This window comes from Melanerpes formicivorus, unplaced genomic scaffold, assembly GCF_026170545.1.
Source record: "Melanerpes formicivorus ecotype bairdi unplaced genomic scaffold, bMelFor1.0.p_v2 SCAF_7, whole genome shotgun sequence".
NCBI classification, from domain to species: Eukaryota; Metazoa; Chordata; class Aves; order Piciformes; family Picidae; genus Melanerpes; species Melanerpes formicivorus.
In genome coordinates, this window is record NW_027142359.1 from 4544660 (window position 1) to 4556878 (window position 12219).

General features: G+C 50.2%; 2 protein-coding genes across 5 annotated transcripts; both read right to left on the reverse strand.

The window, feature by feature from the left end:
• Positions 1–343: 343 nt before the first annotated feature.
• Positions 344–4970, reverse strand: CYP2J2 (cytochrome P450 family 2 subfamily J member 2). 2 transcript variants are annotated; one of them, XM_068140726.1, is made up of 9 exons: positions 4782–4970; positions 4256–4418; positions 3957–4106; positions 3590–3750; positions 2899–3075; positions 2508–2643; positions 2090–2277; positions 1479–1617; positions 344–922 (listed from the first exon to the last, which is right to left on the reverse strand). In XM_068140726.1, the coding sequence occupies exons 1-9, from the start codon at positions 4968–4970 to the stop codon at positions 747–749; spliced, it is 1479 nt and encodes a 492-aa protein (XP_067996827.1). In that variant the 3' UTR covers positions 344–746. The 2 variants fall into 2 exon arrangements, with proteins under 2 accessions (XP_067996827.1, XP_067996829.1); XM_068140728.1 differs by lacking the exon at positions 3957–4106.
• A 17-nt stretch (positions 4971–4987) lies between these two features.
• On the reverse strand, positions 4988–11445 carry LOC137442275 (cytochrome P450 2J2-like). 3 transcript variants are annotated; one of them, XM_068140733.1, is made up of 8 exons: positions 10108–10522; positions 8360–8522; positions 8061–8210; positions 7388–7548; positions 6705–6881; positions 6314–6449; positions 5421–5566; positions 4988–5073 (listed from the first exon to the last, which is right to left on the reverse strand). In XM_068140733.1, exons 1-8 carry the CDS (start codon positions 10294–10296, stop codon positions 5029–5031), a joined length of 1167 nt encoding a protein of 388 aa, XP_067996834.1. In that variant the 5' UTR covers positions 10297–10522; the 3' UTR covers positions 4988–5028. The 3 variants fall into 3 exon arrangements, with proteins under 3 accessions (XP_067996834.1, XP_067996833.1, XP_067996835.1); XM_068140732.1 differs by lacking the exon at positions 4988–5073 and adding an exon at positions 10749–11445 and having other exon boundaries at positions 5495–6197; positions 10108–10399; XM_068140734.1 differs by lacking the exons at positions 4988–5073; positions 8061–8210 and having other exon boundaries at positions 5495–6197.
• Positions 11446–12219: the final 774 nt, after the last annotated feature.

The window sequence follows — 12219 nt, forward strand, 5'->3', positions numbered from 1 at the left end:
GCTTTGGTGGTTTCCCTGCTAAATTGACTTGAGCTGTCAGGGTAATTTATTTTCATCAGTTCTATAGAAAGTGCCTTTGCTATCCCAGTGCCAGCTTCTCTGCTATTGGAAAACAGTGCCACAGCAACATGGGTCAGGTACTGCCTGGCTACATTCCCTGCCACCTGAGCCCCAAAACGCAGGGGATGGCTGAAGGCTTTGGCCAGTGCTGGAAAGCTCCTGTGTTGCTGTTCTCTTTGCAGAATGCTTCGTGACAAAGATGTTTTCATAAAGATTTAGTGATACATGAGAAGAAGACACTAGAAACTCTTAAGCAGATTGTGTCAAAGATAAAATCTAAGCATGTTGGTAATGAATACCTTTTATTAATGCTATAAAACAAGGGCTAGTGGTGCTTTTCCACGGTACAGAGCCTGAACACTTCACTCTCCACCATGTGCCACTTGCTCTCTTGCCACAGTGAAGCATGGCTGTGCACCATGAAATCATGAATGCCCCACACCCCTTATTCATTTACAGTGCCCCAGGGTAAGCCTGAAAGTGCCCTGACAGAATCCAGGCTTCTCATATAGCACCAAGTGCGAGGTCCCCTTGTAAAAGAACTGATTTGTAATTGCTGCACAGGAAACAAACAAACTGCCTGGCTTCTCCCGGGAGCCAGCTGCTTTATACCACTACCCAGGGCTTGCTCTCTGCATCCCTGCCAAAGGATCTTTCACAGGAGGGTGGTGGCGGCCAAAGTTTCTCTACCGAGGCACGGCACAGATCTTGTAGGGCTCTGGGGCCATGGTGATGCCCATCTTGGGCTTGAGACTGTAGGTGGTGTCTGGGGGTCGCTGGAAGGTGAATTTCTGAAGCAGAGCCGTGAAGAAGAGGAAGAGCTCGGAGCGGGCCATCACTTCGCCCAGGCAGGCACGCTTCCCTGTGGGGACAGTCACCCAGACACCCTCAGCAAACACTGCCTGCCCAGCTGCTTTCGCTGCTGAAAAAGCCTCCGCCCTCCCTTAGAAGCATAGTGCAGCTGTGTTACATCTCCATGGATGAGTTGCTGCCTGACTTGAGCTCTCAAGAAGAGTGTTAAGTGTCACAACGTGGCTGCTCCATGAATTGCAGGACACAGTGTGTCCTCCCCTGCATAGATAAGCTGGGCTGACATGCTCAGTGTGGGTGTGCCAATGCTGGCAGAACTGGATAGGTTGAACTACACAAGAGATTGCTACTACAGAAAGTGTGAGATAGTGGAGGGAGAAGTGGGTGTACTAAAAGCAATCCCTCGGGGGAAGATACTGGTTGGGGTACTCTATGCTGGTAACAGGGAAGCCCCTAGTGAATCACTGCCATGGTGGAGCAGGAGCACAGAGTGCAGCCAATATCTGCCCTATCCATTGCTCTTTTCCTTTGTGTCTCTATCTTGCAGTGGGAAGTCCCACCCCAGTGCCTCACATAGGAGCAGCTAACTCCCCAGCAGCAGAACTTACCCACAGAAAAAGGTATGAAAAACTCCTTTTTGTGGAACTGTCCATCCTTCAGGAAATGCCCAGGGTTAAAAGTGTGGGGGGTTTCCCACTCATTCTCATCAAACATCAGAGAAGTTAAATTTGTCATTGTGAAAGTACCCTAAGAGAAAAAGAAGAGGTTGCACTTTGTCACTGGCAGCAGAAGGGGCATTTTTATATCTCTCCATGCAGAACTTCTGTAGTCAACTTCTGCAATTATTTGTCCAGCAGCCCCTTGCACGGCCCTTTTCTCCTACTTCTTATCTGTTTGGAAGTGTGCTGATTCTATAACCACAATCATCCCTCATCAGCATCATTTTTATCTGCTGTACTCTTGGGCCAAAGTTGCTGTCAAGGCTACATGAGATAGGATCTGTGCCTTGAGGTGTGTGTGGGTATATGGCATCCTTCTATTACTCTGAAGCCTTCTACATACTGGAGACCATTGCTTGGGTGGCACACAGACATGCTTAGGAGGAGTGAACTCTGGACAGGGCAGAGACTTCACGTGACTTGATGATCCTTCACCTGGCTTAGAGGATCATGCCTGGGCAACTGGGATTCTCCTGCTAAAGCCTCAGCACTGGGGTTACCTTTGGTATGGTGTAGCCACCCACAACCGTGTCCCTGGTCGGTGCTCTTGGCACATTGAAAGGGACGATGTTGCCTATCCTCTGCACTTCATGGATGACAGCATTGGTGTAGGGCATTTTGTCCCTGTCCTCCAGGGCTGGCTGCCGCATCTGCCCGATGACCACATCAATCTCAGACTGCACGCGGGCTGGAGGCAAAGAGCAGGGATCAGCAAGCTCCAAGAAGGAAGCCCTTGGAAGAAGGCAGGGTGCTAGCTGTGAGGGTCCTCTAAGAGCAGACCCCAGATGCCCCCCACTGGTTGCACCTCTTTATTCTGAGTGCAAGGGGATTCCCAATTTGTCTCTCAAAAGGGAGACTGTCTCAAGGAGCTGTGAGGGCTACAAGCAGGTAAAGCCCCTGAGCTTTGGCTGGTTGTACCTTGGATTTCTGGATGCAAAGCCATATAGAGCAGAGCCCAGCGCAGGGTGGTGGAAGTAGTCTCAGTCCCGGCGAACAGCAGGTCCAACAGGCAAGACACCAGGTTTTCCTCCTGGAAGCTCTTGCTGCTGTCACCCTTCATAAAAAGCTGTGTTAGTGCTGCACAAACAGGGAGGGCTGCCCTGTCACTAGGCTTAGTGCCAGTCAGCCCCAAGGCTTTTGGCAGAAGCTGCTGGCCCTTTCCACCTGCATCTTGCTGATGGGTGGGTGATCTCCACCTTAGGGCTCATGAATGGCCACACAGGCAGCTCAGATGGAGACTTTGTGCTCATTTTGTATGTCCCCTGATTTCTAAACTGTGCTGCAGAAGGGTTTGCTTCGTGTTGCTGACCTTGGCCATCTCCTGCAGGTAGCTGTCAATGAAGTCTCGGCTCTCTGAGGGGTTCCAGTCCTCCTTGTGTCTCTCAATCCTCTCCATCACAAAACTTTTCATCACCTTCCAGTTTTTTAAAATGGTTTGGTGGGATCCAGGCAAGAACTTCATTATAGATGGGAAAGAGGTGTACAGCTTTGGACAGAAAGGAGAAAGGCAAATTGAATACATGATTGAAACATTCTTTTTTTGCTATCAAAACTTGAAGAGCTTGCAAGGCCATATTTGCTAAGTGGCTGGACATGGAAGTAGTTCAGCTGCAGAAAAGCATTACAAGGGATTGGTGTTCCTGTTATGGAATGACTTGTGCATTCCCCACATTCCAACAGGCAGGCTGGCAGGCAGTGAGCAGGACAGGTGATGCTGGGTGAGAGAAAGCATCATGAGCATTGCACAGCTTATGAAGGATGTCCCTGCTGATGGCAGAGGAGTTGAAGTGAGTTACCTTTAAAAGTCCCTTCCAACCCCAAGTATTCTATGATTTGCATGCAGAAAGAAATTGCAGCAAATATGCCCTGTGCGAAGGAACAGTGAATGACAAGGAAGTGTGGTGCTGAAAACACTACCAAGTTTTGAGGCTGACTCCAGAGAAGTAACTATAATGCTGCAAAACTGCACACCACCCATGTTGGTGGCAGGATGGCTGTACCTGGCTTGCTATGGTCTCATGGAGCCTAATTGTCTCTTCTATAAGGTGCAGCAATTTTTGGAAGCCCTCATCATGGTATTCAAACCGGTTGCCAAAGGTGATGGAGCAGATGATATTTGAAACAGCATTAGTGAGTCGAAAATGAGGATTAAAAGGATTCCCTGGAGAAGGAAAGGCAGTGATCAGTTCTCTTCCAGTCGTCAGAGAAGAAAAGGAACCAAAGTCCTCAGAGGTAAAACAGTCAGCAAATACAAGTGAAATGATTGGCCTCAGAATGGCTTGGGTCACCTTTGAATTGTATGGTCTGTTAGAACTTCAGCCACAAGTTCCTGCCTTCAGCACAGCTTATGAGAGCCATGGCACTCACCCTGCTCCTCTCCAAATGCATCGACCAGGTACCGACACTCCTCCTGGATGCGCTCCTCCAGGCTTCTCTTCCCCAGCCCAAAGTTCCTGAGGGTGCTTAAGGTAAACCTCCTCTGCTGCTTCCATAAGAGCCCATTGGATGAAATTAGTCCTGTCAGAAAGACCCCACCCTGGATCAAGGCAGAGCCCTCCACCAAGGGGAAAAAGTTTGTGTTCTATGCTACCTCTAGCTCTCTCAGTCTTTTGCAGAGTCAATGCTTTGACCTTACAGCTGAAATAATTATCTGAGAGAGAACTCACCCTTCTGGTTGAAAACCTCCTGGTCCAGAGGGACATCAGGGCGATCCATGAAGATTTCTCCTTGGCTAACAAGAACTTCCTTGATCAGCTTCTGCCCACTTATGAACACAAATGATGAGCTTCCCACCTGTGTGCTGAAGATATCCCCGCATTTTTCTCTAATCTACGATGGGGTGTAAATAAGTAAGATTTTTAATTTGCAATGAACATCTCTGCTGAGACAGGGACAGCTCTAACAGGGACATGGGTGCAAATAAGCTTTTGTTTCACTCCCTTCCCAAATGCCTTTCCAGACCCAAGTCACCCCTATAAGGCTCCTCCAGAGGATGGCTCCAGGCTTGCCCTTATTCTTATAACCAAAAAAACTTCATCCATCTTCCTGCTGAACAAGGGCAAACCTCCTGCCCACCCTGGGCAGAGTTTTTATGGGCCATGGGGTTTGAGTTAAACCCTTCCCCATACCACAAGGGTTGCTTAGCTGAAATCCCCTTCATTCCCTTCACAGTGGTGCCCACCATTCCCCTACCTTCTGCACTGTCTTGGTAGGATTTCTTCTGTCCATCAGGTAGAGGTGCCCAATGAAGGGGAGGGCGAGGGGGCTGGGAGGGTAGTTCTTCGGCTTCCTGCGCTTCAGGTAGTCAGCAACGAGCAGGAAGACAGTGAGGAAGATGAGGAGCATCTGGAAGGAGATGCTATCCCAGAGGAAGAGCAGCATGGCTGGGTGGTGCACCACAACCGGGACGTGTCCCGTGGCAGGTCAGGGCAGGCTGAGCTCAGAGGGCACCACTGAACCCCCACGGACAGGGGGAGATGGACAGCTGTGGGCAGAAACACAAGACACTGTGGAGCGGCTTTCTCTGACCTGGCATGGAGGCTGTCTTCAAACTCCTGGTGTCCCGGATGTCAGCAAGGACCATTCCATTTAACCCCTTCCTGGCTAAACTCCAGTGTCTCCTCTCAACAACAAACCAAACCAAATCACGCCCAGCTCCTCCTATTCCCTCCCACTTCCCAGCACCGCTTTACAACAACAACTACTCCGCCCCCCCCCCCCCCCCCCCGGGATCCACGTTCTTGTTTAAAGGACACCAACAAGCTCTGTGGGCTGAAAGACTCCCAGGAGCCCAGGGCTGAGTGCGAGCCCTTCTCCCTGAGGTGCCCTCACCGTGCCAGGTCCTGATGTCAGCTTCAGGGCGTCGGGGAGGCTCCAGCTGCTCCGAGCACCTTGTGCTTTCCTGCTTTGCAGAAGCTCCTTCCCTGCTCCTTGCTGAGCCCCAGGACACAGCAGACACCCGAAAGAGTTGCGCAAACCTTTCACAAACCAACCCTGAATGAAACTATGAAACTATGAAACCACCTGACTCATTGTCATGGATTTGGCCAATGGTCTCCGCTGATAAAGATAGCCTGCTGACGTCTTGCCACCTCCAAAATGAAAGTGCTTGCTGGAGCAGTATCGAGAAGTTCACATGAGAGCCTTCCTTTTCCCTTCCAGTGTGCAGGGAACAGCCAAGGACTGAACTGAGACACTGCATGCACGTCCTTGGTTGGAATTCAGAATCATCTGTCTAGTTGGAATCCAATCCAATCTTTGACCCAGTACTGAAGAGTCAACAATAAATCACGTTGCCAAGCCCCAGGTCTACAGACTGCTTGAACACTTTCAGTGAAGAAATATTTCCTAATATCCAGCCTGAATATCCACTGGCACAGCTTGAAACCATTTCCTTGGGTCCTGTCACTTGAAACCAAAGAGAAGAGCCTGCCCCCTCCTCACTCCATCTGGGAGGTGGTTGTGGAGAACAATGTAGTCTTCCCTTGGCCTCCTCCCCTTTGTCTAGCCTGAACAACCCCAACTCCATCAGATGTTCCTTGTAGGTCATGTTCTCCAAGTCCTGGACAAGCCCTTCTTTGGACACACTCCAGCACTTCCTTGTCTTTACTACAGTGAGGGGACCAGAACAAAACCCATTACTCAAGGTATGGCCTCAATAATGCTGAGTACAGAGGGATGATCACCACAAAGTTCACGATGGGGATTCAAGGGGCTGGTTGTACCTTGGATTTCTGGATGCAAAGCCATATAGAGCAGAGCCCAGCGCAGGGTGGTGGAAGTGGTCTCGGTCCCGGCGAACAGCAGGTCCAGCACACAGAACACCAGGTTTTCTTCCTGGAAGCTCTTGCTGCTGTTGCCCTTGATAAAAAGCTGTGTTAGTGCTGCACAAACAGTGAGGGCTGCCCTGTCACTAGGCTTAGTGCCAGTCAGCCCCAAGGCTTTTGGCAGAAGCTGCTGGCCCTTTCCACCTGCATCTTGCTGATGGGTGGGTGATCTCCACCTTAGGGCTCATGAACGGCCACACAGGCAGCTCAGATGGAGACTTTGTGCTCATTTTGTATGTCCCCTGATTTCTAAACTGTGCTGCAGAAGGGTTTGCTTCGTGTTGCTGACCTTGGCCATCTCCTGCAGGTAGCTGTCAATGAAGTCTCGGCTCTCTGAGGGGTTCCAGTCCTCCTTGTGTCTCTCAATCCTCTCCATCACAAAACTTTTCATTGTTTCCCAGTTTTTTAAAATGGTTTGGTGGGATCCAGGCAAGAACTTCATTATAGTTGGGAAAGATGGATACAGCTTTGGACAGAAAGGAGAAAACAAAATGGGGATTTCATGTACTCAATTTGCTATCAAAACTTGAAGAGCTTGCAAGGCCATATTTGCTAAATTGCTGGACATGGAAGTAGTTCAGCTGCAGAAAAGCATTACAAGGGATTGGTGTTCCTGTTATGGAATGACTTGTGCATTCCCCACATTCCAACAGGCAGGCTGGCAGGCAGTGAGCAGGACAGGTGATGCTGGGTGAGAGAAAGCATCATGAGCATTGCACAGCTTACTAAGGATGTCCCTGTTGGCTGCAGAGGGGTTGGAGTTGGTGACCTTTAACAGTCCCTTCCAATGCAAAGCACTGCATGACTGTAAGGTAGAGGGAAAGTGCAGCAAATATGCCCTGTGCAAAGGAACAGTGAATGACAAGGAAGTGTGGTGCTGAAAACACTACAAGTTTTGAGGCTGACTCCAGAGAAGTAACTATAATGCTGCAAAACTGCACACCACCCATGTTGGTGGCAGGATGGCTGTACCTGGCCTGCTATGGTCCCATGGAGCCTAACTGTCTCATCCAGGAGGTGCAGCAACTTTTGGAAGTCCTCGTCATGGTATTCAAACCGGTTGCCAAAGGTGATGGAGCAGATGATATTTGAAACAGCATTAGTGAGCTGAAAATGAGGATTAAAAGGATTCCCTGGAGAAGGAAAGAGAATGATCAGTTCTCTTCTAGTCTTCAGAGAAGGAAGAAAACAAAGTCCTCAGAGGTAAAACTGTCAGCAAAATCAAGTAAAGTGAATGGCCTCAGAATGGCCTGATTTCCTGGGACACCTCAGCACCCCCAGGTTGGCCAAGCTTGGCTGGGTATCCCTAGTGGCTCCAGTTAAATCACGATTGGAGATGTTTGTTTTCTGTGGAAAACGAGGTCTGCAGAAGAGCAGATGCCATTTGAATTCAGTGACAGCTTTGCTGTTTGCACACACCTGGGGTTTTGCAGAGGTCTCCCAAAGGGCAGGGGGCATTATCATGCTGCATTCCCCAGTGGATTTGAAGGCAAAAGACCTATAAAAGGAGCTAAGATGATGGCAGGGTGCTAACAGCACTTGCAAGGTGAGGTATTGTTCAGCATACAGAGAATTGTGGCTGAAGTTCTAACAGACCATATAAGTTCCTGCCTTCAGCACAGCTTATGAGAGCCATGGCACTCACCCTGCTCCTCTCCAAACGCATCGACCAGGTACCGACACTCCTCCTGGATGCGCTCCTCCAGGCTTCTCTTCCCCAGCCCGAAGTTCCGAAGGGTGCTCAAGGCAAACCTCCTCTGCTGCTTCCATAAGAGCCCATTGGAGAAGATCAGTCCTGTCAGAAAAACCCCACCCAGGATCAAGGCAGATCTCTCCACCAAGGGGAAAATACGACAGGTTTCTACCTTATCACCAGCTCTCAGACTTGTGCAGGGCCAAACTTTGTCCTTAGAGCTGAGATAAGTGTCCTGAGGGAAAACTCACCCTTGTTGCTGAAGATGTGTTGCTCAATAGGAAAATCAGGGCGATCTATGAAGTCTTCCCCTTTGTTTACAAGAACTTCCTTGATCAGCTGCTGCCCACTTACTAACACAAACGATGTGCTGCCCATATGCATGCTGAAGATATCCCCATATTCCTCTGTAAGCTGGGATGGGGTTGGGGGAATAAATAAAAGAGCTTTAATTTGCAATGAATGTGCCTGCTGGGACAGGGAAAGCCCTGACAGTGACATGGATTGAAGTAAGGGAAGCTGAGCAGAATGAGAGATGGTGTTTGCACAAGAGTCTGCTTGACTGTGTGTCAAGTTTTCACCCCAAACAGCAACTAAACACAGATCAATACTTGAAGTAACATACAGTAATAATTGTAATCACAGGATGTTAGGGGTTAGAAGGGACCTCTAGAGACCATTGAGTCCAATCCCCCTGCCAGAGCAGGAGCACAGAATCTAGCACAGATCACAGAGGAACACATCCAGATGGGTCTGTAAAGTCTCCAGAGAAGGAGACTCCAGCACCTCCCTGGGGAGACTGTTCCAGTGCTCCCTGACCCTTACAGTAAAGAAGTTCTTCTTCATGTTGAGGTGGAACCTCCTGTGCTGTAGTTTACATCCATTGCCCCTTAACCTATCACAGGGTGCAACTGAGCAGAGGCTGTCCCTTCCTTCCTGACACCCAGCCCTCAGATATTTATAGATATTGATTAAATCCCTTCTCAGTCCTCCTTCCCTTCTCCAGACTAAAAAGCCCCAGGTCTCTCAGCCTTCCCTCATAAGGCAGTGCTCCATTCCCTTAATCATCCTTGTAGCCCTCTGTTAGACCCTCTCAAGTAGATCCCTGTCCCTCTAGAACTGGGGAGCCCAGAATTGGATGCAATATTCTAGATGGGACCTCACTAGGACAGTAGAGGGGGGAGATGACAAGAAATGGGGTAATGACAAGAGGAGAAATAAACCCCAAATAAGACAAGTGATGCACAATGCAATTCCTCACAACACACCAGCATAGGCCCAGCCAAGCCCAGCCCCTCCCAGCTAACTCCCACTCCCCAGGTTTATGTACTAAGCCTGATGTTGTATGGCATGGACTAGTCTGGGTCAGCTGTCCCAAGCAGCCCATGCTCCCTCCCATCTTCCTGTGCACTTGCTCCCTGGCAGAACACAGGAAACCAGAAATTCCTTGACATAGGATAAGCATTACTTAGCAACAAGTAAAGCATCAGCATGTTTGCAACACTACTCTCCTGTGAAATTCCAAATACAGCTCTGCACCAGCTGACAGGAAAAAAATGGAGTCTGTCCCAGCTGAAACCAGGGCACTGTGTACTTTTTCCTTTCCTCTTCTCCCAAATCAGGAGTTGGTGTTGTCTGGCCATCACTCAAGTAACACCATCCGGCTGGTTTACAGCTTTTGTTTCACTCCCTTCCCAAATGCCCTTCCAGACCCAAGGCAGCCCTATGAGGCTCCCACAGCTGTGACTGCATCCCTGGTATTGTGGTGTTCCCTTAGCCCAAAGGATGGCTCCACGCTTGCCCCTTTCCTCGTACCCAGGTAAACCTCATCCATGATCCTCCTGAACAAGCGCAAATCTTCTGGCCACCTTGGGGCAAGCTCCTCAGAGTCCTCATGCCCACCCTGGGGTCTGAGTTAAACCCTTCCCCGTATTGCAAGGGTTGCATAGCTGCAATCCCCTCCATCCCTCCTTCCCCATGGTGCCCACCATTCCCCTACCTTCTGCATTGCCTTGGTAGGATCTTTCATGTCCATCAGGTAGAGGTGCCCAATGAAGGGGAGGGCGAGGGGGCTGGGAGGGTAGTTCTTCGGCTTCCTGCGCTTCAGGTAGTCAGCAACGAGCAGGAAGACAGTGAGGAAGATGAGGAGCATCTGGAAGGAGATGCTATCCCAGAGGAAGAGCAGCATGGCTGGGTGGTGCACCACAACCGGGACGTGTCCCGTGGCAGGTCAGGGCAGGCTGAGCTCAGAGGGCACCACTGAACCCCCACGGACAGGGGGAGATGGACAGCTGTGGGCAGAAACACAAGACACTGTGGAGCGGCTTTCTCTGACCTGGCATGGAGGCTGTCTTCAAACTCCTGGTGTCCCGGATGTCAGCAAGGACCATTCCATTTAACCCCTTCCTGGCTAAACTCCAGTGACTCCTCTCAACAACAAACCAAACCAAATCACGCCCAGCTCCTCCTATTCCCTCCCACTTCCCAGCACCGCTTTACAACAACTACTACTCTCCCCCCCCCCCGCCCCCGGCCAGGGATTCACGTTCCTGTTTAAAGGACACCAACAAGCTCTGTGGGCTGAAAGACTCCCAGGAGCCCAGGGCTGAGTGCGAGCCCTTCTCCCTGAGGTGCCCTCACCGTGCCAGGTCCTGCTGTCAGCTTCAGGGCGTCGGGGAGGCTCCAGCTGCTCCGAGCACCTTGTGCTTTCCTGCTTTGTAGAAGCTCCTTCGCTGCTCCTTGCTGAGCCCCAGGACACAGCAGACACCCGAAAGAGTTGCGCAAACCTTTCACAAACTAACCCTGAATGAAACTATGAAACTATGAAACCACCTGACTCATTGTCATGGATTTGGCCAATGGTCTCCGCTGATAAAGATAGCCTGCTGACGTCTTGCCACCTCCAATATGAAAGTGCTTGCTGGAGCAGTATCGAGAAGTTCACATGAGAGCCTTCCTTTTCCCTTCCAGTGTCTGGGTTTGGGGTGCTGGTCTCTTTTCCTTTTTCCCCTGCTGGCCTATCTGCAGGATTCGTGGGGGCTGGGGGAGCGGGCAAGGGTACGGCAATTATACATTGTATCATTCCAGCAAACTGTCTTTATTTCAACACATAGGGCTTTTGCTTCCTTAGATCCCATTTTCACTCCCAACTTTGTGGGGAGGTCTCTCCTGTCGGAGCGGAGTGTGTTAAACCGGGACACTCCCGGGTGGAGGATTCTGCGTGTCAGAGCAATGTGGACGGGAAGCAGTCAGCCAGGACCTGCAGCTGTTTCTGAGCACTGTAGTTGCGTGATCCCTGCTGGACAAGTGCATGCACAGCAACCTGCTCCGGCCAGGGTGTTGACCCTGCACCAAGCCCTCTGGCCATCCCTTCCCACCTGCTTAGGCCTTGGAGCGCATAGCTTGTGCTGGAGCAGTGCCCAAAGCTAAGGCAGGTGCTGAAAAGCCAAAGCAGATGCCCAGCTCATCATGCTATGGCCCTTCAGCAGTAGCAGGTAAGAGGCTGGGCCAAGTTTTCCCATCTGGGAATAGTTCTGAGGCAGGGAGTTGATCATGCTCACACTTCCCCTAATGAATTTTGACCTCTGTCGTGTGTTTTCTTGTGAAAGAAGCAGGGGTGTCTGCAGCAGCCCTTTGATGTTGCACCATGTGAACCTGCTGTGGCCAGCTGCAGTCATCAGGTGCCACCTTCTGCTCCTGAGGATTATTTGGGTTCATTTTCTCTCTTCTGGGTACATTGGTTAGTTGTAGCTGTTGGGATGGTGCAGTGGCAAAGACAAAGCACAGAAGTGTAAGAGAGATGCTGAAACAATGCCCAAGTTGCAAAAGCAAAGCCACTGCATCACCTTTACAGCTGAAAAACTTGAAGAGCTAAACTACCGCTTGATTGTCAAATTTAAGGGGAAAAAAAAGCCTCTTTTTACCCCAGGCCTTTAAGCACATGTAGACATGAGCCTGTGGAGATGCACAGCTTCAACTCACTTGTATGAGATGATTCAGTCGAAAATAAACAATTCACGCCTCCTGTCCTTATGGTCTGCGATAATGACATTTAACAATGGGGTGTTTTGGGGGGGGGAGGTGGTTGTTCCAAGTGATGGGAAAAAAAACC